General features: G+C 47.9%; 1 protein-coding gene across 1 annotated transcript in view; it reads right to left on the bottom strand.

Moving 5' to 3' along the window:
• LOC144244561 (kinesin-like protein KIF26B) overlaps nucleotides 1-27,597 on the bottom strand; it is a 266,228-nt gene that overhangs the window by 138,806 nt on the left and 99,825 nt on the right. Inside the window, exon 5 of the mRNA XM_077779911.1 lies at nucleotides 16,019-16,555. Within this exon, the coding sequence (XP_077636037.1) occupies nucleotides 16,019-16,555 (537 nt within the window). The remainder of the gene's footprint in view (nucleotides 1-16,018; nucleotides 16,556-27,597) is intronic.

Below are 27,597 nucleotides of genomic sequence, written 5' to 3'. Positions count from 1 at the left end.
GCTCAGATCAAGATCTCACGGTCTGCGGCTCTTGCCTGCTTGTGATCCTCTGTCCTCCTCTCTCTACCCCTCCTCAACTCACACACCCTCTCGCAGAAATAAAACATTAAGGAAAGTGCTGATTCAGAAAAAGTTATTGTGCAAATCTTCTTAGAAAGTGGTTAATACTACCACCAAAAACACTCAAAGGTTCATAACATGGACTTTTCTCCTGTAAGATTAATTCTCACCAGTGAATGTGAACTTTATGAAGCAGAACATCTCAGTCACAAAAGGCTCCACCCACGTCACTACTGGAAACACCTCCAGTCTCACAGAGGTGGGCGCCAATGAATCGCCAGGACGAGAGAAAATAGATGTGCTGCTCAGTCTCCAAAGGAAAAGCATGGGACCAGAGGACCTTTCAAGTCGAGGTTTCAAAATGCCCTCTTCTGGCCTCAAAAATATTAGTACCTACTACACTAAAGTTGGTAACTACAACCCAGAACCCTTAACATTTCTGGGGTGAACAGCCAGAGGTTGAGTCAAAGAGGAGGAGGCAGGTAAGTGAACTTGGACCAAGTCCTTGACGTCTTCCCATCCTGCCCACCCTGCACGGGTCCAAACCAATGCCCAGTCACACTCTGGGCAGGTAGCAGGGCAGCCCTGCTAATATCACACAGACAAAGGAAGCAGGGAGATATTTCTAATGGCAGAATCAAGTGTGAGACTGGATAGTACATCCTCTACTTTAACCAATAACACAACATTTACGATATATTCCTGGTCTACAACTTGTACAAACAGTCCGCTTAACTCACAGCTTTGTAAGTAACCAATATTAACATGCGTTTTTCCAGATACCCAGATGGAATGCCTTACCTGGCTTCCACCTCGTTTCTCCCAGCCCGACCCCCGGCAGACCCACACCACACAGCATGTTCCGGAAGACCCCGGAAGCGAGAAACTAAGCTCTACTCATCTTCTCTTCCCAGCTCCCCACACCTGACATATCGTGGGCGTCTCAGAGCACTAAATGAATGAAAATACTGGCTTAGAGTATATTCTTCAACTGAACTACCTTCCTCCTCCAAGGATCAGAGAGTGACATTTGTCACAGGTTAAGCTAATGAGGTTATTCGTCACTTACGTTATCAATGGATGGCTTTAAAAAGGCAGCTGTTTAAAGGAGGAAACACTGCTGACACGGGGCTTGAAGCCAGGTCAGTGGGATTCCTATGACCCCTGCAATGTTTATGGCCGGGGCGGGCGGAGGCGGCAAGAGTTTTCTGCATTGTGGGTGGTCAGAGTCCAGTTCTCCTCCATGGCTGCCACCCAGCTGGGCAGCAAGAGCCCCCTGGGCCCACCACCCCGGATGGAGTCACTCTGTCCCCTGCTTCTCTTCCTTGCATGGCCTCGTTGGTCTTTGCCTCCAGCACACAGTGCAGCCTCGTCTCTAAGCCAGACTCACAGCCACAGGGGTCTCTGGACTGGAGGGCCCACCAGCCGACGACCCGTGTGGCACCCAACACAGACCGGGGGGCGTCCCCAACCATCCTATTCCTGTCCCCCAACCCACCAATGCTCAAGGCCTTTGGGCTTTATCTATCTGTGGAATCTGTCACCCCTCCCCCAAGCCCTCTACCTCACCAGACTAGCAGCATGGACCTCACTACCCACCCGAGTCCTGTCTGCCTAGGGTTTCTCCCTGCTACGACAACAGAGGAATGATGCCCACGCTCTGCCCATCCTCCATGCTTCTTATCCTGTGCCTCTTCACCAGCTCCCGGCACATCTTTCCATGACATCCCTGAGGCTTTATGTATCTGCTCCTCCTCCTGCCGTTCTTGTAAGCTCTTCCCCAGATCGTCTTCCTCAGACTGCCTAGCAGGTGTGTAATTCAGGGTGCTCTGATGTCCAAGTGCCCCAGACAGTTAATTTATTTTTGAGAGAGAGACAGTGATAGCCAAGGAGGGGCGGGGGAGACACAGAATCCAAAGCAGGCTCCAGGCTCTGAGCTGTCAGCACAGAGCCCGACATGGGACTCAAACCCATGAACCGTGAGATCATGACCTGAGCCGAAGTCGGTGGCTTAACAGACTGAGCCACGCAGGCGCCCCGCAAGTGCCCCAGGGAGTGTAAGTGCTTGCTTCTAACAGGCTGCGTGTGCTTACAATAGAAGTGCATTCAGTGGATGATGTCTAGCTAAATACCACACTAGCAACGCATACACCTTATTAAACATTTAACGACCAGTTCCTGTAATTAATACATTTACACCAATTAACCCCCAAAAGCTGAACTGCTCTGTTTTCCACTTTGCCTATTATATAGTTGGGAGTTAGCAGCCGCTTAGAAGAGGTCGAAGGTTTGCAACGTTTCAATAACTGACTTTTTTGTTAAGTGTGCTTCCGTTCCCATCGCCTTTTCTGCCAAATCTTTTGCGTAAACTGCTAACAAATGATGGAATCAACGGATTTTCATTGCAAGTCCTTTTTATTTCCTTTGCACGCCCATTCTCAGAGATGCAAATAAATTTTGATAAAATAAAAATAGAGGGGTAGGATGAGGGGAAAGGTATGAATAATTTACAAGATAAATAATTAGGTAATCTACAATAAAAAAGGAAGAGAGGCGCTTGGGTGGCTCAGTTGGTTAAGCTTCTGACTCTTGATTCCGGCTCAGGTCCTGAGTCGGGCTCTGTGCTGACAGCCAGAGAGCCTGCTTGGGATTTTCTCTCTCCCTCTCTGTGGCCTCTCTCCAGCTTGTGTTCATGCATTCTCTCTCTCTCTCTCTCTCTCTCTCACACACACACACACTCACCCACTCACACACACACACACACACACACACACACACTAAAAAAACATTAAAAAAATAAAAAAGGAAGAAAGAAAAAGAGAGAAAGTGTGTGTGGCAGAGGTGAGGGAAGTAAAGATAGGGGACAATGTAAGTGAACATGAGACATTGTAAGGCTAGGACTTGATGAACATTTACAGTCAGATAAGCCAGAACTTCCTCGTTGTTTACTGTTAACGTAAAACTTATATTGTGAACCTGTAGAAATGCTATCTACTAAACTTCTCGATTCTAACAAATAACTAAATAAATGCTCAGTAAAACATTCATTGACTAATAACTTTTTAAATTCCAGAAATGAAGGATTCCTCTGCGTGGGTGGGTGCTGTCTATTCCTACGAACTCGTACCTCCATTTCCCTGCCATTATAACGCTCTGCTGACCTCACAGGACCGTTACGAAGCTCCACGGAGTGGATACGCACAAAGCACTAAGCACAGTGCCTGGCAGACTTGAGTAGCCGGCAAGCATTAGCTAGAACTATTATTTTTATTACAATGAAAACAAACGGATGAAATCCACATACGGCTCCCAGAGTTGAGATAGAGTGCGCCGGAGACAGACAAAACTGGATTAAGATGAGCACACCATAAGGGGGTGGAATGGGGAAAGTTCAAGGTGTCTGCTCTCGGGCTTACGTAGCAGAGGGCAGAAGGGACCCTCGGGTTTTCCCCCTGTGGGTGGACAGATCACCGAGCTCACCACCTAAGTGGTAGAAGAGGGAGTGAAACTAAGAGATTTACGTCTCTCCACAGTCTTCCCAAAGCCAATGCCATTTCCACGGCTGAGGGGCTTTCTGCAAGTTTCACCACCCAGCACTCGTTCAGGAAGGACTCAGCGGACCACCTCTTCGGTTAACGCGTGGATTTGCAGCCTTTTTCTAGGATAGTGGAGCTTCTAAACCACACTCACTAGAGGCCAGCACCTCCTACTCCTCCTTCTTCCCACAAAGCATCAGCCACCACCATCCATCTTTTCTCCTCCTCACTGCAGACAAGAACTTTCATTTCTCTGCTTCCTGTTCCTCTCTCACCTCACAGACTCAACAAAGTGGCCGTTGATTCTTTTTTTTCTTCATTTTTTAAATGTGTATTGATTTTTGAGACGGAGTGACAAAGCATGAGCGGGGGAGGCACAGAGAGAGAGAGAGAGAGGGAGACACAGAATCAGAAGCAGGCTCCAAGCTCCGAGCTGTCAGCACAGAGCCCGACGTGGGGCTCGAATCCACAAACCATGAGATTGTGACCTGAGCCGAAGTCGAACACTTGCTTAACTGATGGAGCCCCCCAGGCGCCCCAAAGGCCGCTGCTTCTTAGTGCCCAAACTCATAACTCTGACTCTGTGTGGGTTTTCTGACCTGTCTTTGGAGGAAGCAGGCCACCTCACACAACAGTAGTAGTTAATCCCCCAAAGCACCTGCATTCTATCAAAAAAAGCTATTTGAGTGAGAAAGGATTATCTGTCCTTATAGGAAACCAAAACAAAGTGGTTTTCAACAAGAACTGCAATACACAATCTCCGTGGCAATGGGCTGTGAGGGAGTCCCCAGGCTACACACGGGGCTCTGCACACGGCTGTGTTCCAGATACACGTCTTGAGAAGGCTACTCACGGCCCGCTGTGCCCTGCTCAGATGGAAGTGATGCCTCAGCCTCAGGATTCACCCGCTCCACGACCATTTCTCAGGGGTGACAGCATGTTCCGGTGAGGATACGTCCCCTCTCAGCACATCATGCCAGAAGGTGGGGAGCCATGCTCCATAAGCAGTCCCTGTGCGTTGGGTTCTGTAGAATTTCTCAGTATGGAATCTCATTCTGCAACTCACGGGTTGCATCTGTGTGTGTAAAATTTCATTTAAATCCAGTGCTCAGAACTCAAAAATAAATTTCAGGATGCACAAACTTAATCCTCAAAAAGACCTTGAGGAGACCGACGCTATGGACGGAGGTTAACATTCTGTGTGGTCACCATGCTGCTCGGCTACTCAGCGGGTGAGCCACGGTTCACACGCACGCATCCAGCCGCGCTTTCCACGAGGCCAAAACGGAGTTCCATTTTCACTGAAAATCAGTTCAGGCAACGAGGTCCTTTTGAAAGTATATGTGTTAGGACACTGACCATAAACATATATTACTTGTTAAATTAAGACCACATTATTGGGGTGCCTGGGTGGCTCAGTTGGTTAAGCGTCCGACTTTGGCTCGGGTCACGATCTCACCCTTTGTGGGTTCGAGCCCCATGTCGGGCTCTGTGCTGACAGCTCGGAGCCTGGAGCCTCCTTCAGATTCTGTGTCTCCTTCTCTCTCTGCCCCTCCCCATGCTGACCTGTCTCTCTCTCAAAAATAAAGAAACAGTAAAAAAAAATTTTTAAGACATTACCGACAAGAAAATGGCCCTGTTTTCTTTTATTAATCCCAGGGAATTACTGTAATTTACGAGATTCGAAATATTAGTCCTGTCTGCCTCTCAGGTAAGTCAAACTACATCTCACTAGGTGGCAGTACTGTTCACACAGACTTTTTGGTTTGGGGTTTGGGGGGTGGGGAGTTATTGACCCCACTTTGTCTCAAGCTTTGTCCCCACTGGCCTCCCCACCGCCCGGTGAGAAGAGGTAACAGGGTTTTTATTTCTCCATGACTGTGCAGAGCAATATGACATGAAACCCGACTTGGAAATCTGAGCCACACAAAACTGCCCCCAGGCGGTGTGAGCGGAGTGTGCTGTGGGCATCCCTCGCCAGGAAGGCTGTGTGTCTGAGCGATCGAGGCACTGGCCCCCTTCCCTCAGCAGCGTGGTGAGGGGCCAGGGGCAAGCGTGCAGGAAACTGGGTTTGAGTCCCAGCTTCGGCATTTCCTAGCTGTGTGACCTTGGGCAGGTCACTTGACATTTCCTGGGCTTGGTCTGTCGTCTATAATTCACAGGGGCAGCCTTCCCAGCCTGCTTCCACTGGCGTCTCTGAGGTCTGTGGTTTTATGTGGGTTTTTTGGGGGGTGGGGGTTGTGGGGTTTTTTTGGGGGGGGAGGGAACGAGAGCACAGGGGAGGCACAGAGAGAGAGAGAGGATCCAAGGCAGGCTCTGCGCTGACAGCAGAGAGCCCCACAGAGCCCCATGTGGGGCTTGAACTCATAAACTATGAGACCATGACCTGAGCTGAAGTCGGACGCTTAGCCTACCGAGCCACCAGGCGCTCCTGAGGTCTGTGTGCTTTAACAAAAAGGGAGCATGGTGAACAGGCCAGTGGGTTCAGTCTTCCCACGGGGACGGCCCTTCACAGCCTAATCCACAGGGACTGAGGGCAGCCAGCCTTGTGAAGGTGACAGAAACTGTCAGATTGGCTCAGATTAGACATGTGATTAGAAAACTCCTGGTCACAGCCTTGGGTATAGACGTGGCCACGGCTGCATTTGCTCTCTAGGCGGTTTCCTCCCCAGTGTCTCCATCATTCCCAGGCCTCAGATAAGCTGCTGAAGAGACATGCTAACCCTTTGAGCCCGCCGGGGAGGGAGGAAGGCACTAAATGGTCTCCAGGGTCCTAAAAATGGCCACTGATATGCTTCCGCAACACCTCAATTGCTCCCCGGGAGTGACTTAGGCATATGAAATATGTGACTCATTACCTAATCCTCACAAATCCTTCCATAAGATAGAGGCATGTTCATTCGTCACGCTCAAGATGGTTAGCACAGTCAAACCTCAACTTGAAAGTAATTGGATGTATGCCTGGGGTGGGCTAGGTGAGGAGGAGACTTCAATGTTCTGATTTACTGAAGAGCCCAAAGTATGTAACAATTGTAAAAGATATGTATTTTATAAATATATATGTAAATAGTAAGAAAACACATGTATTATAATGGTAGGTATCTACTGTAGGTATACAAAATAGAATGAAAGACCTGAGTATTGTTTCATTTTTTTTTTAAGTCTTATTTATTTCTGAGAGAGAGAGAGAGAGACAGTGTGAGCGAGGGAGGGTCAGAGAGAAAAGGAGACACAGAATCTGAAACAGGCTCCAGGCTCTGAGCAAGCTGTCAGCACAGAGCCCGATGCGGGGCTCGAACTCACAAACTGAGAGATCATGACCTGAGCTGAAGTCGGCCACCTAACCGACTGGGCCACCCAGGCACCCCCTGAGCACTGTTTCAAAGAATTTATTCAGGGGCGACTGAATTTATTCAGTCGGTTAAGCGTCCGACTTCAGCTCAAGTCATGATCTTGCGGTTCGTGAGTTCAAGCCCCGCGTCAGGTTCTGTGCTGACAGCTGAGAGCCTGGAGCCTGCTTTGGATTCTGTGTCTCCCTCTCTCTATGCCCCTCCCTGCTCATGCTTTATCTCTCTCTCTTTCTCAAATAAATAAACATTAAAAAAGTGTTGAGTAAGAATCTCAATCTAGGCCTTGATCACTCATTATTTCAAATTAACTCCAAAATAATGAGGATTTACTCTTGTGCATTGGTCTAAGTGCTACTTCTCCATCATTCTATAAACTTTTAAATGATACGAGCCTCTATATCACCTCCCCTCCTCCCTTTTGAAGGCCTTTAAATACGAAGAAAACTGGGTTTTCTTTTCCATGGGCCTTTCAGGATTTTACTAATTTATTCTCTAACAGTGGGATGAGATCATTCGACTCAGAATCTCACATCAGCTGCTAGGTCCAGATGGGAAGTTGGTGTCTGGTCACGTGGAGAGGTGGCTGACGTTTTCTGAGCTGGTGATTTGCACTGATTTCACATGCATGATACTCAGTTTATGGTTTTGGGGCCTTGTGTTCTCATTTACCGCTGGTTCTTATCGTGGAAAAGCGGGCCCTGGTTCACTGGGTCTTGAGTCCCAAGCTGAACCCAAGCTGCTAAAGGAACATGACGCTCACGCTCGGGTCACTGAACTAGGGGGCTGCCACGTGTCTGATACCACGCAGAGCATTCAACGTCCAACATCTCACACGGTCCCCGCAGCAGCTCTGCGACCTTCCGCTTTGCAGAGGAGAAAACACAGGCACGTGACAGCCAGGAAGCTGTGCTAGAGGTCACCCCACACAGCAAGCAAGGACGCCCGGCTTTTATTGCTGGTGCATGAGCAGCAAATCTAGCGTGGCCCAGCACCGAGTCCCTCATTGTTCCAGACCTGGATAAAAGTGCTGATAAGTATCAGCCTCAGACTTTCCCAAAAAATCTGTGGAAGGAAGGAAGGAAGGAAGGAAGGAAGGAAGGAAGGAAGCCGTGGCCGTTGTTACCCCCTGGACCAGGTCACTGTGGTTGGTGGGTATTGTAGCTCTTTTCCTCGGCTCCATAAAGAAAGCCAATATTTCGCCTCAGGAAACCAGGCTGGTAGGATGGCGCTGATGAAGGAAGGTAACCGTGGAAAGGAGCCGACACCCAGAGAATCTTCTCTCTGACCAGGATTTCACCTTCTTCCCTCGCGCAGTGACTCTAACACACCAGCCCAGCCGAACAGAGCTGGGGGAAGAGGAAAGCCAGTCCCCAAACCGGGGACACAATTGCCCCAGGCCCACCACCTCCCTCTGGGGCCTAGAAATATTTCTAAAGAAAAAAAATACAGGAGCGCCTGGGAGGCTCAGTCAATTAAGCGTTCGACTTCAGCTCAGGTTATGATCTCGCGGTTCATGGGTTTGAGCCCCGCGTCGGGCTCTGTGCTGACAGCTCGGAGCCTGGAGCCGCTTCAGATTCTGTGTCTTCCTCTCTCTCTCTCTGCTCTTACCCTGCTTGCTCTCTGTCTCTCCACTGTCACAGCCCCACCTTGATCTGGGACTCTTAGCCTCCAGAACTGTGAGCAAATACATTTTTGTTGTTGGAAGTGACCTAGTTTGTGGTAATTTGTTATGGTGGCTTTAGGAAACGAATATACTATCTGTCTGCGATCTGTCACATACAACCTCTCTTGTTCCTTTCCCTGAACTCATTACACCATTGCCAGATAAATTGTTCTTTAAAGCTGTAGTTCTTGACCTTGGCAGTTCAAACCCAGGCCTGGGTCCCACCCCCAGACTTTCTGATTCACTTGGTCTGGGGTGTGGCTCCTGCACAGGTAGTTTTTTTAAAGCTCTCAAGTGATTCTAGTGTGCGGTTAAAAATTCCTGCCATTGAGGGAGCACCTGGGTGGTTCAGTCAGTTAAACATTCAACTTCAGGGGCGCCTGCGTGGCTTAGTCGGTTAAGCATCCGACTTTCGCTTAGGTCATGATCTCGCGGTTCCTGGGTTCGAGCCCCGCATCGGGCTCTGTGCTGACTGGCAGCTCAGAGCCTGGAGCCTGTTTCTGAATCTGTGACTCCCTCTCTCTCTAACCCTCCCCTGCTCACGCTGTCTCTCTCTCTCTCCTAGAAATAAATTTTTAAAAATATTAAAAATTAAAAAAAAAAAAACATTCAACTTCAGCTCAGGTCATGATCTCATGGTTCGTGGGTTCAAGTCCCACATGGGGCTCTGTGCTGGCAGCTCAGAGCCTGGAGCCTGCTTTGAATTCTGTGTCTCCTTTTCTCACTGCCCCACCTCCCCCCCCGCCGCCGCCAACCACGCACACTCTCAAAAATAAATAATAAACATTAAAATTTTTTAAAAATAATTTCTGCCATAGAGCAAGGAAACTTATTCATTCCCCTGCTCCAAAATCTCCAATAGCTGTCTTCTGCCTACCAAACATAAAGAGGATACCCAGGCGCCTGGGTGGCTCAGTCGGTTGAGCGTCCGACTCTTGATTTGGGCTCAGGTCGTGATCTGTTTGTGAGTTCGAGCCCTGCATTGGCTCTGCGCTGACAGCACAGAGTCTGCTTGGGATTCTCTCTCTTGAGACTTTCATGGTAGTAATTACAGTGGCCAATGCAGAGTCGCCGTGGTGTGCTGGTCATCGCCAAGCTATAACAAGGGTGACATCCGAGACCACCAGAAGCCAGCCCAGCAGGAGAAGTGACCCTCTCGTCCTGGGAGGCACCCACATGAAATCATCTGACTTGCTGACGTACTGTCCGATCCACGGGGTGACGTCCGGTCATTTGCCAGCTGAAGACGTCACCCAGCTACCCCCACCACGCTTTTCAGCTACCAAATGCTTCCTGGGTACATTAGTTTCCAACTGCTGGAAGCAAATTACCACAGATTGAGCTGCTTAAAGCAACCCAGGTTTATTCTCTCTTTTCTGCTCGCTAACGTTCTGGAGGTCGGACATCTGGAATGGGTCTGCAGGGCTGGCTCTTTCTAGAAGCTCTAGCAGAGAATCAGATGCCAAGCCTTTTTCCAGCTTTTAGAAGCTGGCTTTGCTCCATGGCTTGCGGCCCCTTCCTCTACCTCCAAAGCCCTTCTTTCCTCTCCTCTCCAATCTCAGCGTCTGTCCCTAAATCGCCTCTGGCTCTGATCATCCCTCCTGCCTCCTACTCATAAGGGCCTTTGTGATTACGTCAGACCCATCCAGATAACCCAGGGTGATCTCCCCCCAAATCCTCAACTGAATCATATCTGCCAACCCCTTTTTACTATGTAAGGGAACATATCCACAGGCTTCCTTTTCNTCCGACACCAAGGAAGAGAGTATTTTTGAAATTTCCTGCTGAAGTTTGGGTGTTCACTCAGATCACAGCCCTGCCCACATCCATAAGATATGACGACCCTTCTGGAATTTCACCCTGAGCACCATATCCTCCAGAAACGCTCCGTCCCTGACTGAATATACAAACTACTTCCTTTCCTTGTGGTCACAGTTTGTGAAAAAGCATCAAGATAAATAATACTCCTCTGACCATCTATAAATAGGTGGGAAACATAAACCCATCAAGTTAAAAAAAATGGTTTTGATGTTGTTGTCATTTGTCAAATTGTGACATCTTATGCCATTGCCCTGCCTGGGCAGACGCGGCAGAAGATGGGCAGGAAGTGGACACTGGGCTAGCCCAAAAAGACACTGTGCATACGTTAGTGGACAAGTTGAGCAAAGAACATGAGTGAGAGTCCTCCGCTCCCCACAGCCACAAACACCTGCCCCCACTCCTGCCTGGAAAGTAGCTCAGCAGGAAGGAGCACACGCACACCTCATCCCCTGCGCCCAGCTACCCTAGAACACGTGCTTCTGGCATCCACGAAGCCATCGTAAGTTGTAAGCAGAGGCTCTGAGTACGGGCGCCCTACCGAGTGGAATCTTGCCTTCCTCTTGCAGGGGTGCTTGGAAATCCTCCACAAAAAGAACCAGCACCACGTCCTCCCAAGTTCGTCTGACCTCTCAAGAGCAAGTTTAGAGGAGTGCCTGGGGGGCTCAGCTGGTGAAGCGTCCAACTTTGGCTCTGGTCATGGTCTCACGGTTCGTGAGTTCGAGCCCCGCGTCGGGCTCTGTGCTGACAGCTCGGAGCCTGGAGTCTGCTTCGGATTCTGTGTCTCCCTCTCTCTTTCTGTTCCTTCCCTGTTCACACTCTGTCTCTCTCTCAAAAATAAAGATTAAAAAAAAAAAAGAGCTAGTTTAGGTACTGCAGAGGCCTCATGGCTCAGTGAACCTTGACGCGTTTGTAGGCTGGTGGCGCTATTCCATTCCTTCCGCCCATAACCTAACGTGTATACTCCAATAACATCTGTGGCTCACTAGGCACAGTCGTCTTCTGGAAATAGAGACAATCCCACAGTTCAGTCTACCATGATCTCTGACATTGATTCCAACGGATGCTTTTTGAGGAAGCAGGATAATTTTTACACCAGAGACATTTTTCTTTAACTCAAGGAATGCACACTCAATACTCTATCACGCTAATGATCCATTATGGATTTATGATTCATGTATTAATCTAACATCATCTTAAATTTTCTTGACAGGCTGACTTTACCAAAGTCCTAGGAAATAAAGTTCTCCTATCCTTCAGATGTCCCTGTATCAAGTGTGGCATCAAACGCCACCTGGATTCTTCCCATTGCATCCAAGGATTTACTGAGTATTGTTAAGGTACTTCAGATTAGAGATTAGCTTGGTACCAAAAAACTGGTGGTTTCCACCAAAAATCTTGGAGTCTCAATAGGTCTTTTTTCCTGAACCTAGGGCCAGTCATGAGAAACACCTTTAGTGTTTTCCTGAGATCAGCATTTTCTCTAATGAGTAGTCACTTTCGCACGGGTTAGCTGCTGTGAGGGACATAAGAATAAAAGGCATCTGGTTCTCAGTGGGTTTGTATTCTAGCAAAAGAGATCAAACTAAGACTTAGGAAAGTGTGAACATAAAAATTTCCTACCTCCCAGCCTCTGGCTTCTCTTCTGGCAAATGAGGGGATTCAAATAGATCACTGATATTGGTATCCCTGTGCTAGAGTTTATAAAATATTTTCATATTTCTATTGACTGTGGTCCAATGACCTACAGGGTTGGGATTCCATAGGTGAGGAAAGAGACTGAGCCGTTAAGCTACCATCAGCTGGTGCCATGGACTTGACCCAGGTAAGACTGTCTCTGATTCTCCCACGGCGACGTGGAAGACAGTTATCACTCTACGGAACTGGATTCTGTGATTCTGGATTGGAACCACAGCATTCTGTGGCTTCTGAGTGCTATGTGAGCAGTCTCCCCTGCAGGTGTTTACTATAATCACTAGAAATCATGCAAAAGCAGCTGCCTTTCAAAAAGATGGAATTAGGGGTGCCTGGGTGGCTCAGGTGGTTGAGTGTCTGACTTCAGTCAAGGCATGATCTCACTCACGATACGTGAGTTCAAGCTTTGCCTCAGTCTTGCTGCCGTCAGTGCAGAACCTGCTTCAGATCCTCTGTCCCCCTCTCTATCTGCTCCTCCCACACTCACACTCTCCCCCTCTCAAAAATACATGATAAACATTAAAAACAAAACAAAACAAAACAAAATGGATTTCCTCAAATGGATTATTCAACGTAGAAAAAAAAAAAAAAAAGATGGAATTAACCTGTGGTTGACTACAAGGAACTACCCCAGACATGTCTTTTCAAAGTCAAAACCCATGTGGTCCAAAGAAGGTTCTAGAGTATTTTCTGCCTACCATGTATGTATACAGATTGTGTTAACTGCCTACAAGATAATAGCAGAAGGTCTTTCTGTGAAAGACAACCAGAGATTGTTAGACGTTGGTGGGGGTAACAGGGGGCTTGAGGAATTTGAGGGACCTTCCTGTCACCCACGTGAAGGTCTACCCCATCCGTGTTGGGAAGCCTGTTCTTATCTTTTCATCCTCCCTGCACTAAAATGGGAGGACAGCGTCCTCTTCTCCCTCATTTCCACAGGCTCCAGATCTCAGCATCGACAAAGTCTAGATGCTTCTCTGCCCGGCGAGCAGCCCTGGCTCCAGTCCAGTGGGCTACCTGCTTTGCAGGGAGGGAAGCAGGAGTATGGGCAGGCAGGAAAGTGAGGTCAGCTTTGAGAGCAGTCAGCCTTGTCTGCTGAGCTGGCTACACTGTGAGCTGCAGAATATTTATGGCAGGGAGATGTTCGTAACCGGAGCCATTCAGTCTGGCCGGACGCGGCTCGCCTAGCCCCGGGCATCAGGATGCCACAGCCATAACATGGGGGCACAGATTCACAGCCAGGCACCGAATCTCTTTATCCCAGACAGATTCCTTTTGATCCCTTTATCAACCAGGGGGAAATGCATGAATTAGCCTGTCCTGGAGTTGGAAAGAAGCGTTCAAATTTACCCAGGAAATTGTCAAGTTGGCAGCGCGCGTGAATCCTCTGATACCGGGTGATTCACCTTCCTTGTCCGTAAGGACCACAGGACCGGAACCTGGGCTTCCTGCCCAACACAGGAGCCCCACAAACACCTCCCATGGTGTCCGGCACTTGGTTAGAGTTTCATAAACATGTGTGATTGGGCAGGAAATTCTTTCTCAGCAGACACGAAGGAAGAGGGGGAGCAAAACTAATCAGGCACAAGTAAAAAAAAAAAAATACACCAATAATCCTTAATTGTGCTTTCAAGCAGCATCTTCAACCCCTCCCCCCATACAAACTTTCCTACCACTCTATTTTCTAGGAAAGCACCAGCGCCCAATCCCCCCGTCCTCGCTCATTAGGGCTGTGCGGCAGCTGAGTCTTCTACCTAGCACCTGATAGATGTCACAAGAGCTCTGGGGCCCAGGAAGGTGTAATGTGAGTGGCCTGTGTAACATGAGTAGGGTGGCTCGCACAACCCGGGGTGTGTTGAAAATGTGACCTGGGTAGAAGAATGTGCAAGCATTTTATTTATAGTAGCGAAAACCGAACCTCAAGTAATTGGTGCTTCGTTATACGAATTAGGCCACCCTCAGATAATGGATCATATTTATATAATGGCATACTATGCTACCATTAAAGACCCTCTCTTAGGAGAAACACATAATGGCATGGGAAAATGCACCCAGTAATACAAAGTGAAAAGCAGATCACAGAATTAAACATAATCACAACTGTATCAGTTGTGTTCGGATAAAATCCCAGGTGGAAACATACCCAACTGTTCTATAGTCCCTTTCTGGGCGACGTTGATATTTAAAGTCTTATTTATACTTGTTTGGGTTTTTGGTGTGTTATTTTACAGGAAATGTATTACTTTTTATTAGTTTTCAAAATCATATATTTAAAATCTCTAACAGAAAAGGCATGTTACTCAACCGCGGAAAGAGGCTATTCTGTCTGTGCCTTTCCTGGTTATGTTCAAGCATCAGACGATAAAGCTCTGTCCAGGGGGCTGTTGGCTCAGCATCAGATTTTTTATACTCACAATCCAGAAAATTCCACCCAAAAGTAAAGGGGCAAATAGGCCACTGCAGGTCAATACAACAGTGATTTTCCTTGGTATGCGGAGTCGGAAAAGGAGCCATGTCTGGGAAAGATGGTGAAAGGACCCTGCTCTGGGGTAAAGCTGGGGGGAGTCGGAAGTGGTGAGCCTGTGTTCGCCACTCTGTCACCAACTGTGTGGCCGCAGGTCATTCGACTTCTCCAAGTACTGTGCTCCTCATCTGTAAAAGGAAGATCTAACATCTGTCCTGCCTGCTCACAGGCCTCCTGTGAGGTTAAATGAAATGATGCACCCACCATATTTTGTAAACTTCAGAGCACCCAGTAAATGGCAGTCTGGTGATCCAAGAATACTAACTTAAGATAAGGATCCAGGCTCCTCACTTTCCTTCAAGATATCAAGACAAGCCATCTACACTCCCTCTTCCACTCTAGAAAAGTCACCAGGAATTTGATCAGCCACATTTAACTCACTTTATGTTCCCCTGCACCTTTGCCCCCACGTAACAAAACTATGCTGTTTGTTCTCTCAACTTGTTTCTTTTTTTCTCTGGGGAACATGGTCAGATTGGCTTTCTCCACCTTCGCTGAGGGGAGGTGAGGCCAAATGCCTGGATTCTTGCCACTAGAATGTGGACGGAAGTTACCTATGCCCCTTCCAGGCTGGGTCCCGCAAGTCTCCCTGTGAGATTCTCCACAATCCCTCTCTTCCCTCAATCCCTGGCTGCTTATGCAAGATCTGGTGGCAGACTCTGAGGCCCCCTGGAAAATGGTAACATGGAAATGAGTGGCCAGGCACCAAATACACCCAATACACCAGAGCCATGAGTAAGAAATAACCTGAGATCATTTGTTACACCAGTAAGCTTCCCTGACTAATACACTCTATGACCGTGGCCACCCCTCCAATCCGCAGTGACTGTCAATGCTTTCTGCTGCTTCCCACATGATCAACTCAGGGGACACAGAGAACACATATGGTAAACCCAACCCTCACCCAACAGAAAATTCACCCAAGAAAAGTTAAGACAATGTTTTACGATTCCTTGGCAGATTTAGGACCTGTTCCCTTAATTTCTAGAGGGAAACTCAGGAGTATGTGCTAATTTAAAGAACTGAAAAAGAGAAAATAAGAAAACGGGAAGATACTTTCAGTAACCTAACCCCAAGTATTTAAAGTGAGTTGCAAATAGAAAAAGGTTATGGTCCAACAAGGCAGAAGAGGTGAGGAAGGGAGCCTACACCTTTTTTAGAAGGTCCAGACAGTGGGAGCAGAGCACTACCATGGATCACTGGCCCCTCATATATTTTGTCTTTATTTAGCAATGGCCAGGGGGGCCACGTGGAAACACTGGGCTCCAAGTTGGGGAGTCCCTGGAAGGAAAGGGCAAAGATAGGAAGCGCTACCCACTTCTGGGCTTGGACTCCAACCAACCCTATTCTAACTTATTCAGAGGCTACTTACCTGGTATGGGTACAGGGTGACCCCGTTGGTTCTTGACAGGGACCAGGTGCCATCCAGGTACTGGTGAGCCTGAATGGCCACAGAGTTGAGGATGTTCCCGTTGCTGGGACTGGTGGCCATCTGAAGGCTGACCTTGGCCTGGTGGGTTGGGGACCCACTCTTCTTCTCTGCCCCATTGCTGACCCCAAGGCTGTTGGGTTTGCCGCTGTGCTTATTGGTGACGAAAGCCGTGTAGTTGGAGGAGGCATAGGAGGCAGGCACAAAGGCCCAATCTCTGGGCTGCTGCAGCCCAGCTGTGTGCCGGGACCCCACCAGCGCGGGCATGTTGGAGAGGGCGGGGGGCGAGCCAGGCGAGCCATCATAATGCTCGCTGCCGGCTGCCTGTTCCAAGGTCAGCACCATCTGGATGGCCTCCTGCTTCAGCTGGTTCAGGTGTGTGGCACAAATGTCACAGCGGTTGTCCTTGTCATTCCACGCCTTGCGAATGGTGTTGGGGACCTGGAGCTTGTCGTGAATCACAGCCGAGAAAGCAGGGTCCTGGAGAACACACAAGCAAAACAAAACAGGAGAATCTGTAACTCAAGGCTAGTAAAGAGCAATTCAGATGTCGGCGTACGACTTAAGCCCTAGACGTATTCAGGGCTTGACTGTCTGATGGCATCAAATAGACATGAGCAGCTGGGCTGGCAGAAAAACCTCTAATGGACAAACACCTTTGGTAAACACAAGATTATTATGGTTGAGGACATGAAGGGATAATTAAAAAAAGAAAAAAAAGATTTCTAAGCATCCTCGTCACCAAGATAGCCAAAGAAGGACATTCCAGATTCTTCTCCTTGTGTCCACTAAAGAATTGTAGGGAGTGAGGGGTGAGTGCAGTCAGCCTGGACTGATGCCTGTGGTCTCTGGCTTCCTGTAGCCCATGGAACTTCAGTGATCGATGGAGATTCTATTCTAAGAAAGTCTTGGCCTCATTAGTGCTATGTGCTAAGTGCCATTGGAAGAAAATCAAACCGAACAGGTTCTGGACCAGAGAGAGACCCAGCCAGCTCCACCTGTCCAGCAACCCCTGCAGATTCACCACTGACCATTTGATCTGTGGCAAGCTGGATACATGTGTCTGGTATCCTGCCCAATTCGAAGAAAAATACCTCCATGACAAACAGTCCAAGATACTTTCCCCACAAACGTGGTCTAAAAGTACTATTCAAAACTCTTTAGCTCAGAAACCCTTACCTAAAAGAAATCGGGGGCACCTGGGTGGCTTAGTCGGTGGAATGTCTGACTCTTGATTCCACTCAGGTCATGATCTCACGGTCCATGAGATCGAGCACCACATCAGGCTCTGTGCTGACAGCGCAGAGCCTGCTTGGGATTTTCTCTCCCTCTCTCTCTGCCCCTCTCCTAACTTGTGCATGTACTCACGTTCTCTCTCTCTCTCAAAATAAACGTTTAAAGAAATCAGAAAATGAAGTTCATGAGGATGATTTCTTTCATTCACTTTATGTTTATTTTTATAGGAAAACAGGATTTCACAGAGAAATAATCACCAGGGGTGTTAACTGTTTACCAGAATATTTGAGTTCTAATTCCAGTTCTACTAACTAGCTGTGTGACCTTGGACATGCTAGTTGGCCTCACTGAGCCTCTCATCCGTCACACGAGGCCATGGCTGATCCTTGCTGTGAGATCCTTCCAGCTCCATGACTCTGGCCATAGAGAAACTGGGACAAGACAGTGTGTATGTGTATATTTGGACAGAGCTGTATGTCATTTTGGGGGCCTGATTGAACTTTCGAGATCCTACATTTTCTGCAAATAATTGATGAGGCTTATTTTCCTCTACAACGTTAGAAGAAAGTCTGCCCTTCTGGAACTTACTGTCAGTTTTCATGGGGCAGGGAAACCCCCCAGGGCTGAACAGGGTTTGATGAGCTGTGGGCAAGAGAGGAGTGTGGGGCCATCAGCGTGGGCAGGAAGATCGGCAGTGGGAGGGCAGTTCTTAATTACGATCCATCTTGATTATGCGCTATAGCATTTTGTTTTCCCTGTTAAACTACCCTGAATAGCTCCTCAACAGGCGCTGATTAATTGATTAATAAATCAAGAGGCCCCTTTCCACAGCAGCAGCAAGGAGTGGTCCAGGAGGCGGAAACTCAAGACAGTCACATAAAATGATGGGAAATAGTAGGAGGTCAAGGTTGATCAAGTCTGGTTGACAAAGTGATGCGAACCATATGAGACCTTGCCTGGTGGCATCTCTCTTGGCGACAGCTGCTTTGTCCACAGTCAAATCACAACTCGGAGCATGTGGGACCCCAAGTGGCCAAAGGGGCCCCTCAGAGACCATTCTGGAAACAGACTGCCACTTCAGCATTCAGATAAGAAAACTAAGCTCCAAAGAGGTAGTAGCTTGAACTACCCCTGGTTCATGCTTTTCAGAGCCAAAAAGCCATATTCATCAATGGACACCTAGTTTTTTTTGCCGTTTTCACCTCATTCATCTAGGAAATAGTCATTTATTCAAAAGAAGTGTATCTGAGCCCCCAAGATAGTTTTCTGCTTTTTCACAGAACATTACAAAATGAGAATTTTCTCTTACCAACACATGTCATTTGAAAATGTGATTTTTTAAATGACCACGCCGTATTTTATCCTTTCGTGTTTCAGCAGTCATTTATTTATCCCCACATTCTACTACATAACCAGAGACACGTAAGAAATCATAAGAAATCAGAGACGGGCATTCAAAAGCAATCCACGACCCATGGCTTATGCTTTCAAGGCACCAAACTATTTGGTTTCAAGAAGCCCCAAGTGAATGGCTGATTTAGAATGTTTCTGTTAACCCAATCGTCAGGAAGAAGTGTCACAGTGAGGAAGCAGATAGAAGTCCTGTCCTGTCCACACATCACAGTCTATTTTCACTCCCTGTGGAATCTGGATTTGGGTCTGACATCTGCAGCTCGGGCAGAGGGGACACGTCCATGCTCCAGAAATGGCCTTTTCTCTTTTCTTCTTTTTTTTTAAATATTTATTTTGAGAGAGAGTGCGTGAGTGGGAGGGACAGAAAGAGGGGATCTCAAGCAGGCTCCACGCTGTCAGCGCAGAGCCCAATGTGGGGCATGATCTCACGAACCGTGAGACCATGACCTGAGCTGAAACCAGGAGTCAGAGGCCCAAGAGACTAAGCCACCCAGGTGCCCCTCTTCTTGGTTTTTAGTGCCCTCCCTTGAAGTAGTACCTTCTTTACTCAGCCCTATTGCTCCTTTGCCGCTCAGCTTCTAACAGTTAACAAATAACATATGTTGGCCATGCCCTGCACTAGGCTGAGGACCTCAGGATGCGTGAAAACAATTCCTGTCTTCCACAAGTTCAGAGTCCAGGGGGCCTTCTTGGTTCCTGGATGCCACGACCCTTTGCTGCCACCTCCAGTCCAGGACCAATCAACAGACATGGGACACACAGAATTTCAGCGCTCCCCATCTGGTTCCGGAGGTATCAAATAACCAGCAGTGAGAACTGCAGTAAAGCCCACCATCAATCAGTACAATGAACATGACCACAGACCCCAAGAAGCAGCAAAGAGCCATGGCTGTCTCATCCAGAGGAAAGCGGAGATTGTATAACAAGTATACAATTGCTGGATGATGTCAATTGCTCCCTAAATTAAGCAACCCTTGATCTGAGACTCTATATGCCTTCTTATCAGCAAAAGACCTCACTTAGTCAGGGCGCCTGGGTGGCTCAGTCAGTTAAGCATCCGACTCTTGATTTTGGCTCAGGTCATGATCTCACGGTTGTGAGATGGAGCTCTGTGCTGACAGCATGCTTGAAATTCTCTCTCTCTCTGCCTTCCCCCCACTTGTGCTCTCTCTATCAAAATAAACAAACATTTTTTTAAAAAGGCCCCAGTTAGTCAAGAGATATGGCTTGTGGAAACTAAAACCCTTTGTGAGTGTTTGTCTATACATTATAAATATTTCAGTGCAATTCAAAACTTCAAAGCGGAATGGTCAACAGACATGGCTTTCCGTATGCACCAGAGGAAAGAAGATGGTGCCTGGGGGGACAGGCGTCCTGCACAGGAAGAAAAGAGACAAGGAGGCTTCAGAACCACAGAAGGCTCCCACATGCTAACCTTTTTTGCCACGAACACAAGAAGGATTGCAGTGGCCCCGGGAGATGGGCTAGGGGAGCGCCCTCAGGGTCAGCTGGCACCAGAGGAAACCTGGACCCAGGGAAGGAATACATTAAGCCCCACAGCCTGGCTCGCTGCCTGGCTCATGGGCTTCAAAGACATTCCTACCTCTAGTCCTGGTTCATCCTGTGACCTCAGGAAACAATTGCCTGGGAACAGCGGGAACACGGCACAATCTGAATCTCTATCTTGCACATCCTAATTTTCACTTCAGCGCTAACAAAAATGGGCTATTGGTACTTGGGCAACATTTTCATCCTAGACTTTGAAGTTGAAGAGTTCTGTGCCCAAAACATTCTCATCTTTCAAAAACAGTAACAAAATAAGCTTTCCTGCACATCTGCCGTGATGAGGGATTCAAGAAAACACTTGGGCAACTGGTAATGTTCCTTAGAAGGAGGGTTGGGGCAGATACCTCATCTGCCCAACTGCTCACTGCTAGAAAGGAACACAGAAAACTCTGGAAGATGGTTCTCGACCCTTTTACAGCTCTTCTACTTCTTCTAGGGGTGTTTCAGGAGAAGGGGTGTCCTGATGTCCTGACACATCCCTTAAGCATCTCTTAGATTAATGACTTTCTTTAGGTTGAAGCCCCCTCACCCCATCTTCTGGTGGACTGATCTAAGAAATTATGATGAAATCTCTCTTCCTTAGGCAATGACGTCCAAGCCCATGGCTTCAATAGCCACCTAGACCCTAGTGACTGGGAATTCTCTCCCTCTGTCCCTGCTAGTCTTTCTCCCGAATCCTAAGCCCTTATATCCCATAGCCCCCTGGAAAACATCACCCCGATAAGCACTCTTCAAGCTGACAATTCAAACTTAATTTTATTTGCCCCTAAACCTACTCTTATTCCAACAATCACTATCAAAGTTTAAATAGTATCCTTATCCATTCAGGTGCCCAGGCTAGAAACCTAGAACCTCCCTCATCTCCTCCTTACCCCTCCAATCCAACCGTCAAACGCAGGTGGTACTTTCTGAGAGCTTTTGATGGCACCTCTACTCATGCCCACTGTTATGATAAAGCTGTGAACACTTCTCACACCACCACAGCCTCCCTGATTATAGTCTTGACCTCGAACCCACCTCCCCCCAAGATGATTTTACTGGAATGCAGACCCAGTGGTGCCATTATCCCAGTGTCCTAGACCTGCGTTCCAGGAGCTATCTTACTTCTGTATTTTGTATGTGGAGAACTATTTCTCTGCTAGACCGTCAGCTCCTTGAGGGGAAATATTCTCTCTTTCCATCTTTAATCCACACACACCCCACCCATGTCTCAAACAGCGCCTACTTCATCGTAAGGGCTGGACAGATATTTGTGAAATACGTAAATGAATGAAAAGAATTANGGTGCCATTATCCCAGTGTCCTAGACCTGCGTTCCAGGAGCTATCTTACTTCTGTATTTTGTATGTGGAGAACTATTTCTCTGCTAGACCGTCAGCTCCTTGAGGGGAAATATTCTCTCTTTCCATCTTTAATCCACACACACCCCACCCATGTCTCAAACAGCGCCTACTTCATCGTAAGGGCTGGACAGAATTCAACCAAAGCAAAACCAGTCAAGGAGCATCTCATTTATTTTGTCTAAGTGAGCTAGTCGCCTATTATATAATTATCATGACACAAATTCTCCCAAATAGAAGGTTATTAGAGTCCTCCAACGGTATTTGTTCCAGCAAATTAAAAGGACCTAATGTGTGCCAACCATAACCAAGATTTTACCTGGCTTGTCCTTAAACTATTCAAATATATTCTCCGTTTTCTTGCCTCAACACACGATCTAGGACACTTTCTCCTAAGTTCCCAGAAAAGTAATGTTTATATGCAAAATTTGGGGGCAGTTGGTGGGTTTTTTTGTTTGTTTCAGAGGTTGTTTTTATTTTTACCATCAGGCCAGCTCATCGGCAACAAGAGAAACCTACCTAGACAAGGCCAGGTAAACAGGGCACCCCTGGAACAGGCGGGCCAGACCCCCCAGCAAGCAGGCAGCAAGCACACTGTCTGAAAGCACGGCTGCGTGTAGACTGTGGACTGAGAGTGAGAACACGGGAGCTACCACCCAAGCAGACCATTTGCTAATGGTCCTCGCTGCTTTCTGTCCCATTTCATCCTCTGCTCAGCCATAAACGCTAATGCCACTTTTGAGGACAAGGTTGTCGTTTTTCTCATGTAATTTTAGCTAAAATTACTTTGACTATATTCCTCCAAAGCCTCTGGGTCTGAGAGCAAGGCAGCAGCTGGAGTCAGTGTCCTGCGTGTGTCGTACAAATTCCTGTCCATGTTTGCTTCTGGTTTATTATCCTAGAGGCCTCTGGTGACAAGCTCATCAAGACTGAAGTTGTTCTTCAAAGGCACTTTCTTTCTACTTCGTTGCTAAACTTTCTTCCTCCATAAATGCCATCCTGTGAGGCCTGGGATGGAGGTCAGGACTCCGAGAATGCCATGTTTTGTTCTCCACTGCAGGCAGCTTCCCAGAAGATCAGTAGAATTCACCTTCACACTCCTTACAATCTTTGCAGGGAGAGTTCGCATTCCCACCCCCTTCCCACCTGCCGACACCTTCCTCAGCGGTGTTCTTTTCCTTCTCAAGAATCATCGTGTTCTTCATTAGCAGTTCCATCCCCAAAGGCAGGTGTCAATGTCAATGATGCTCTTTTTGGAACAGAAACAGCAGAACAGAAAGTTTGCAAAACAACAGAGCACAGACCTCAGGTGCATCTGAACCAAGAATATGAATACTCTCACTCCTGGCTCCACATTTGAATATCTGCACCCGGACATCTCTCCAAGAAGTAGTATTTTATTTTATTTTATTATTTTATTTTATTCTATTGCCTCAGTAATTTCAGAAGAAGAGCGAGCCAGATGATTTGGCCGAACCTTAACTAACCGTTGGCAGAAGGGAGAACGTGAACAGATGAAGTCTAAGGATGGACCCGAAATGTCCATGTACCGGTGGACATAACTTCTTCCTTGGGATGATGTGGGCCTCCATGCTCACCAGCCCCCTGACTTGCACCTGTCACTTTCCTCACATGCTTCCATGGCCCGTGGGAAGATCCAAGGGGATGCCTACGGTCGTCACGACCCACCGTCCTTCTCAAGTGAGATTCTACTTGCCCAGCCATCTGGTTGAACCTGCCCGCCCGGGGCAACTGACTGACAAACGTCAGTGTCCTTTACTGCTGCAGTTCATGGAGTCCCCAGACCCACAAACGAGGCATGTGACCACCCTTGGGGGAAGCCAGGGAACACATCAGGCTGTGACAAGTGATGACGTCTCACTGCCCCTGGTGGTGGAGGGTGACCCCCTTCACAGTGGCTGCCATTCTCACTAACGTCCCTTAGCGGTCCTCTCTGTTTGGCATGAGGATGCAAGGCTCATTCTGCAAAGTTCCATGCTTGCACGAGGGAGGGGACGAGAGGGACGCAGAGAGTTGCTGCGAGTGAGGCCTGAGAGCCAAAGCCAAACACGGCAGCACAGCAGACCCGGCCAGGCTCAAATCACAGGCCTGCTTCTTTAAGGTGAAACCTCCCTCTGGCCCATCAGGCCACATAAGGACCCACAGCTCCTTGTTGTCATCTTCATCATCATCACCGTTACCGACTGGTCTCATGCGCCAACCGCACCTCACTCAGTAACAACGATCACCCGCGAACACGAATCCCCGCGTGTGAGCAAGAACGAATGTAAACTCATGCCAGGTAATGAGCTCCAAAAGGCCAAAAATAAACCGCCAGAGGAAGAATGTGAAGTGTCACACCAGAGCTGTTCTACATAAGAAACCAAATTAACCTGTAATGTAAGTGACTGGGCCCAGCCTAAGCCACCCGGCTCTGCAGGAGAGCAGGGAGACCGGCTGTGAAGCTCTGGTGAGAATGATCGAATGATCGAGTTCCCCACTCGAGGCTGTCGGGCCGGGCCGGCAGGATGCAATTAACACAGCTGCTTGCGGCGAAAAAGCGTTGCTGCTGATAAGACCTTTCTCCTTCAAAAGAAGAGGCAGCTTTTTAATTAGAACTTAATATGATTAAGAACAGTTCACGAATTACTTGAAAGAGTAGGTGAGGGGTCCCCTGCTATGATCACGCACATTTTTTTAAATCCCCTGTGTCTCATCTTTTCTGACTCAAAGGCATGGACAGTGTCTGTTGATTCTCTTGAAAGCATTCGGTTATAAGTGGGGGAGGCTCAGGCCCCCACTTTACCGCTTAGTAGCTATTTCACTGGGAGTCATTTTTTAGCAACCCAGCCTAGCTTCAGTCCCTCTAGATGTGAAAATAGGAATTGATGGGACACCCGGATGGCTTGCTCAGTTAAGCATCCAACTCTTGATTTCAGCTCAGGTCACGATCTCACAGTTCGTGGGTTCAAGCCCCGCATCAGGCTCTGTGCTGACAGCGCAGATACCATGTAACATGGTCGTACGGTCCCGTACTTTGGGGAATGCTAAACAAAGGTAGCAATTAGTGTCAGCGTCACACTTCTCAGCATTGAAAACCACACCTTGTGGATATGAATTGAGTCCATCAGATGATGGTGGCAATGATGGTGATAAGGATCCTAGGGCGAGCTTTTGTCCAGGAGGATTTAGCAAACACTCTGGGCATGAAGAAGTGAGGAGACAATCAACATGAGACCATACGGTCCTTCATTAACATCTTTCCCATTATGGTAAGTCAAGGTCCTCTGCCAAGAAACCAATGTTAAGAATGGGTCTGTGGAATTCCTGGACGCAGACTGCATGACTCAGCCTTCTCTGTGCTCAGTGGTGAGATAATGGGGTCCTTCGTTTCCACGGAACCGAGAACACAATGCTTTCCAACTGGAAAGTTCTCCTCACTTCTCCCCAAGAGTGGGCAGTTCTCCAAAGGTGCCCTGCTGGATGTTCAGGTTGAATCACAGAGCCGCCAACTGGTAAGTGCCTCCGAGGTTACCAACCTCTCTGCCCAGGAGGTGGAAAAAGAAAGATGACTTCATCTTAGCTGCTTAACTACCTTCAAACCTGAAAATCCTGCCTTCCAGTCTACCCCCGGCCCTGGGGAGGGGGACCCATTCACAAACAGATCAAGTCTTTAGGATGAGGAAGGAGATGCTCACCGAATACCTATTTAAGTGTTTCCCTGAACTTCAAAGTTCTCGTTCAACCTGATACAAAAATAAAGGGCAGGACTTCAAAACTATGAGGCACTAATCAAGAGTCTAGTGGAACATGCTAAAATTCTACCTTTGAATTATTAAAGTCTATCTAGATTAGAATGTATTTAAAAAACTTTTTTAACATTTATTTATTTTTGAAAGACAGAGAGAGACAGAGCATTGGTGGGGGAGGGGCAGAGAGAGAGAGAGAGAGGGAGACACAGAATCCGAAGCAGGCTCCAGGCTCTGAGCTGTCAGCACAGAGCCAGACACAGGGCTTGAACCCATGAACGCGAGATCATGAGCTGAACCAAAGTCGGATGCTTAACCGACTGAGCCACCCAGGCGCCCCTAGATTAGATGTATTCTTATATGCAGGCTATAACGTACTATCAGGTGGCAACGGCTTTTTTTTCAATCTCTAAGTAGTTGTATTAGTTTAATGCTGTTAAGGAGTCTGTTAATTATCTAATTATGAAATTGCCTGATGCTTCTTTTTCCTTCAATGGACTTTGTATGCATGAGAGACTTGCAGAAATGCACTTGGTTATATTTTTTTTGGCTTACCACAAAAAGATAAAGTACCTACAATTTGAGCTTGGTGCTGTTGTTTTTTCTAAAGATGAAATTTTAGCAGACACACTCTGTTTCTTCCACACCCTAAAACATACTTAAACACCCCTGCTCAGCCCCCTGTGATGTAACCCTTGTGACCCAGCGCTTCCCGCCCCATGTGATCTGCTTCCAGCCGTGTTATGAGATGTCCTTCTTGTATAGTCAGGGTGGGCATCTTTCTGTCCGAAGAAGCCCCTGCATTTCCCTGCCTCTGTGCCCTCGTTCAAGTCCCTATCCTGATGGTAATTCCTACCCTGCCTCATAAATGACGAGGAAACTTTCAGGGGTGCTGGAGATGTTCACTATCGGGGCAGTGGTCTCATGGGTATATATGCAAATGACCAAATGCATTAAATTGTACATTTCAGATGTGTACTGTTTACTGAATGCCCATTATATGCCCCTGGAACTAAAAAAAAAAAAATACCCTTGTTCATCCATCTTAAGGCCCAACTTGGGCATGAAGTCTGAATCTCAGAAGGCACGTCTTCCTCCCGCTGACTTTCACACACTTCTCTGTTCTGAATTAATCATATCGCTCAGCAAACACTTCCTTGTTAGCTAAAGCAGTGCATGTTCTATCTTCACAATCACGGTAAATGCCGAGGGGGCAGAAACCAGACCGTCATTTCAATAGTAACGATGACTTCTACCCTGCCCCCCCACCTTCTCCCACCCCCCCCCCCCCCACAAGGGTCTACTCAAGATACCGGCCAAGGTGATCCTTCTAAGTCTGAAATCTGATGCTGACATTCATCGGCCTAAAATCCGCCAGGGCCCCCTGACCTCCCTCAGAGTCACATTCCGCAGGACCCAGCCTCCTGCGCCTCCCCACCCCCAGTCCCATGACCTGCCCCCGACTCACTGTGCTCCACCACAGGAGCACCCCTGCATCGCCCCAGGAATGTGCACTCCACCTCGGTGGCTCCATGCTTGCTCTTCCTTGTGCACGGAGAACTCACTCCTGTAGATATCTGCCAGACTGCCGCGCACCACCTTCAAGGTGTTCAACTACCACCTTGCAAAGGAAGTCCTCTCTGAGCACCTGATTACACCTGCAAACCACCCCCCAGCACTCCCTAACCCCCTTCCCTGCTCTCTCTTTACAGCACTGCCACCTTCTAACATACTCCCCTGTTACAGAGCCCCTTCTTTGCCTCCCCCTGCGAGGTATCAACTGGATGAGAGCAGGAACGCGTGTCTATGTTGTTCACTGCTGGTACCCCAATGCCCAGAACAATGTCTGAAATATAGTAGGCACTCAGAAAGTGTTTGGTGAATGAATGAATGAACGAATGAATGAATCCATCTTCAGGACAAGGAATGTCTACATTTAAGAGCTTCATCTTTTTTTATTTAAAAAAATTTTTAATGCTTATTCATTTTTGAGAGACAGAGAGGGGCAGAGAGCAAGCCTGGGAGGGGTAGAGAGAGAGGGAGACACAGAATCTGAAGCAGGCTCCAGGCTCTGAGCTGTCAGCACAGAGCCCGACACGGGGCTCAAACTCACAAACCGTGAGATCCCGACCCGAGCCGAAGTTGGACGCTTCACCAACTGAGTCCCCCAGGCACCCCAAGAACTTCATCTTTCTCCTGGACCTTTATAGCTTTTGGT

The sequence above is a fragment of the Crocuta crocuta genome, unplaced genomic scaffold (assembly GCF_008692635.1).
Source record: "Crocuta crocuta isolate KB4526 unplaced genomic scaffold, BGI_CrCroc_1.0 scaffold322, whole genome shotgun sequence".
Lineage (NCBI taxonomy): Eukaryota > Metazoa > Chordata > Mammalia > Carnivora > Hyaenidae > Crocuta > Crocuta crocuta.
The sequence above is the reverse complement of the archived record's forward strand: the minus strand, read 5'-3'. Positions and strand labels throughout refer to the sequence as shown.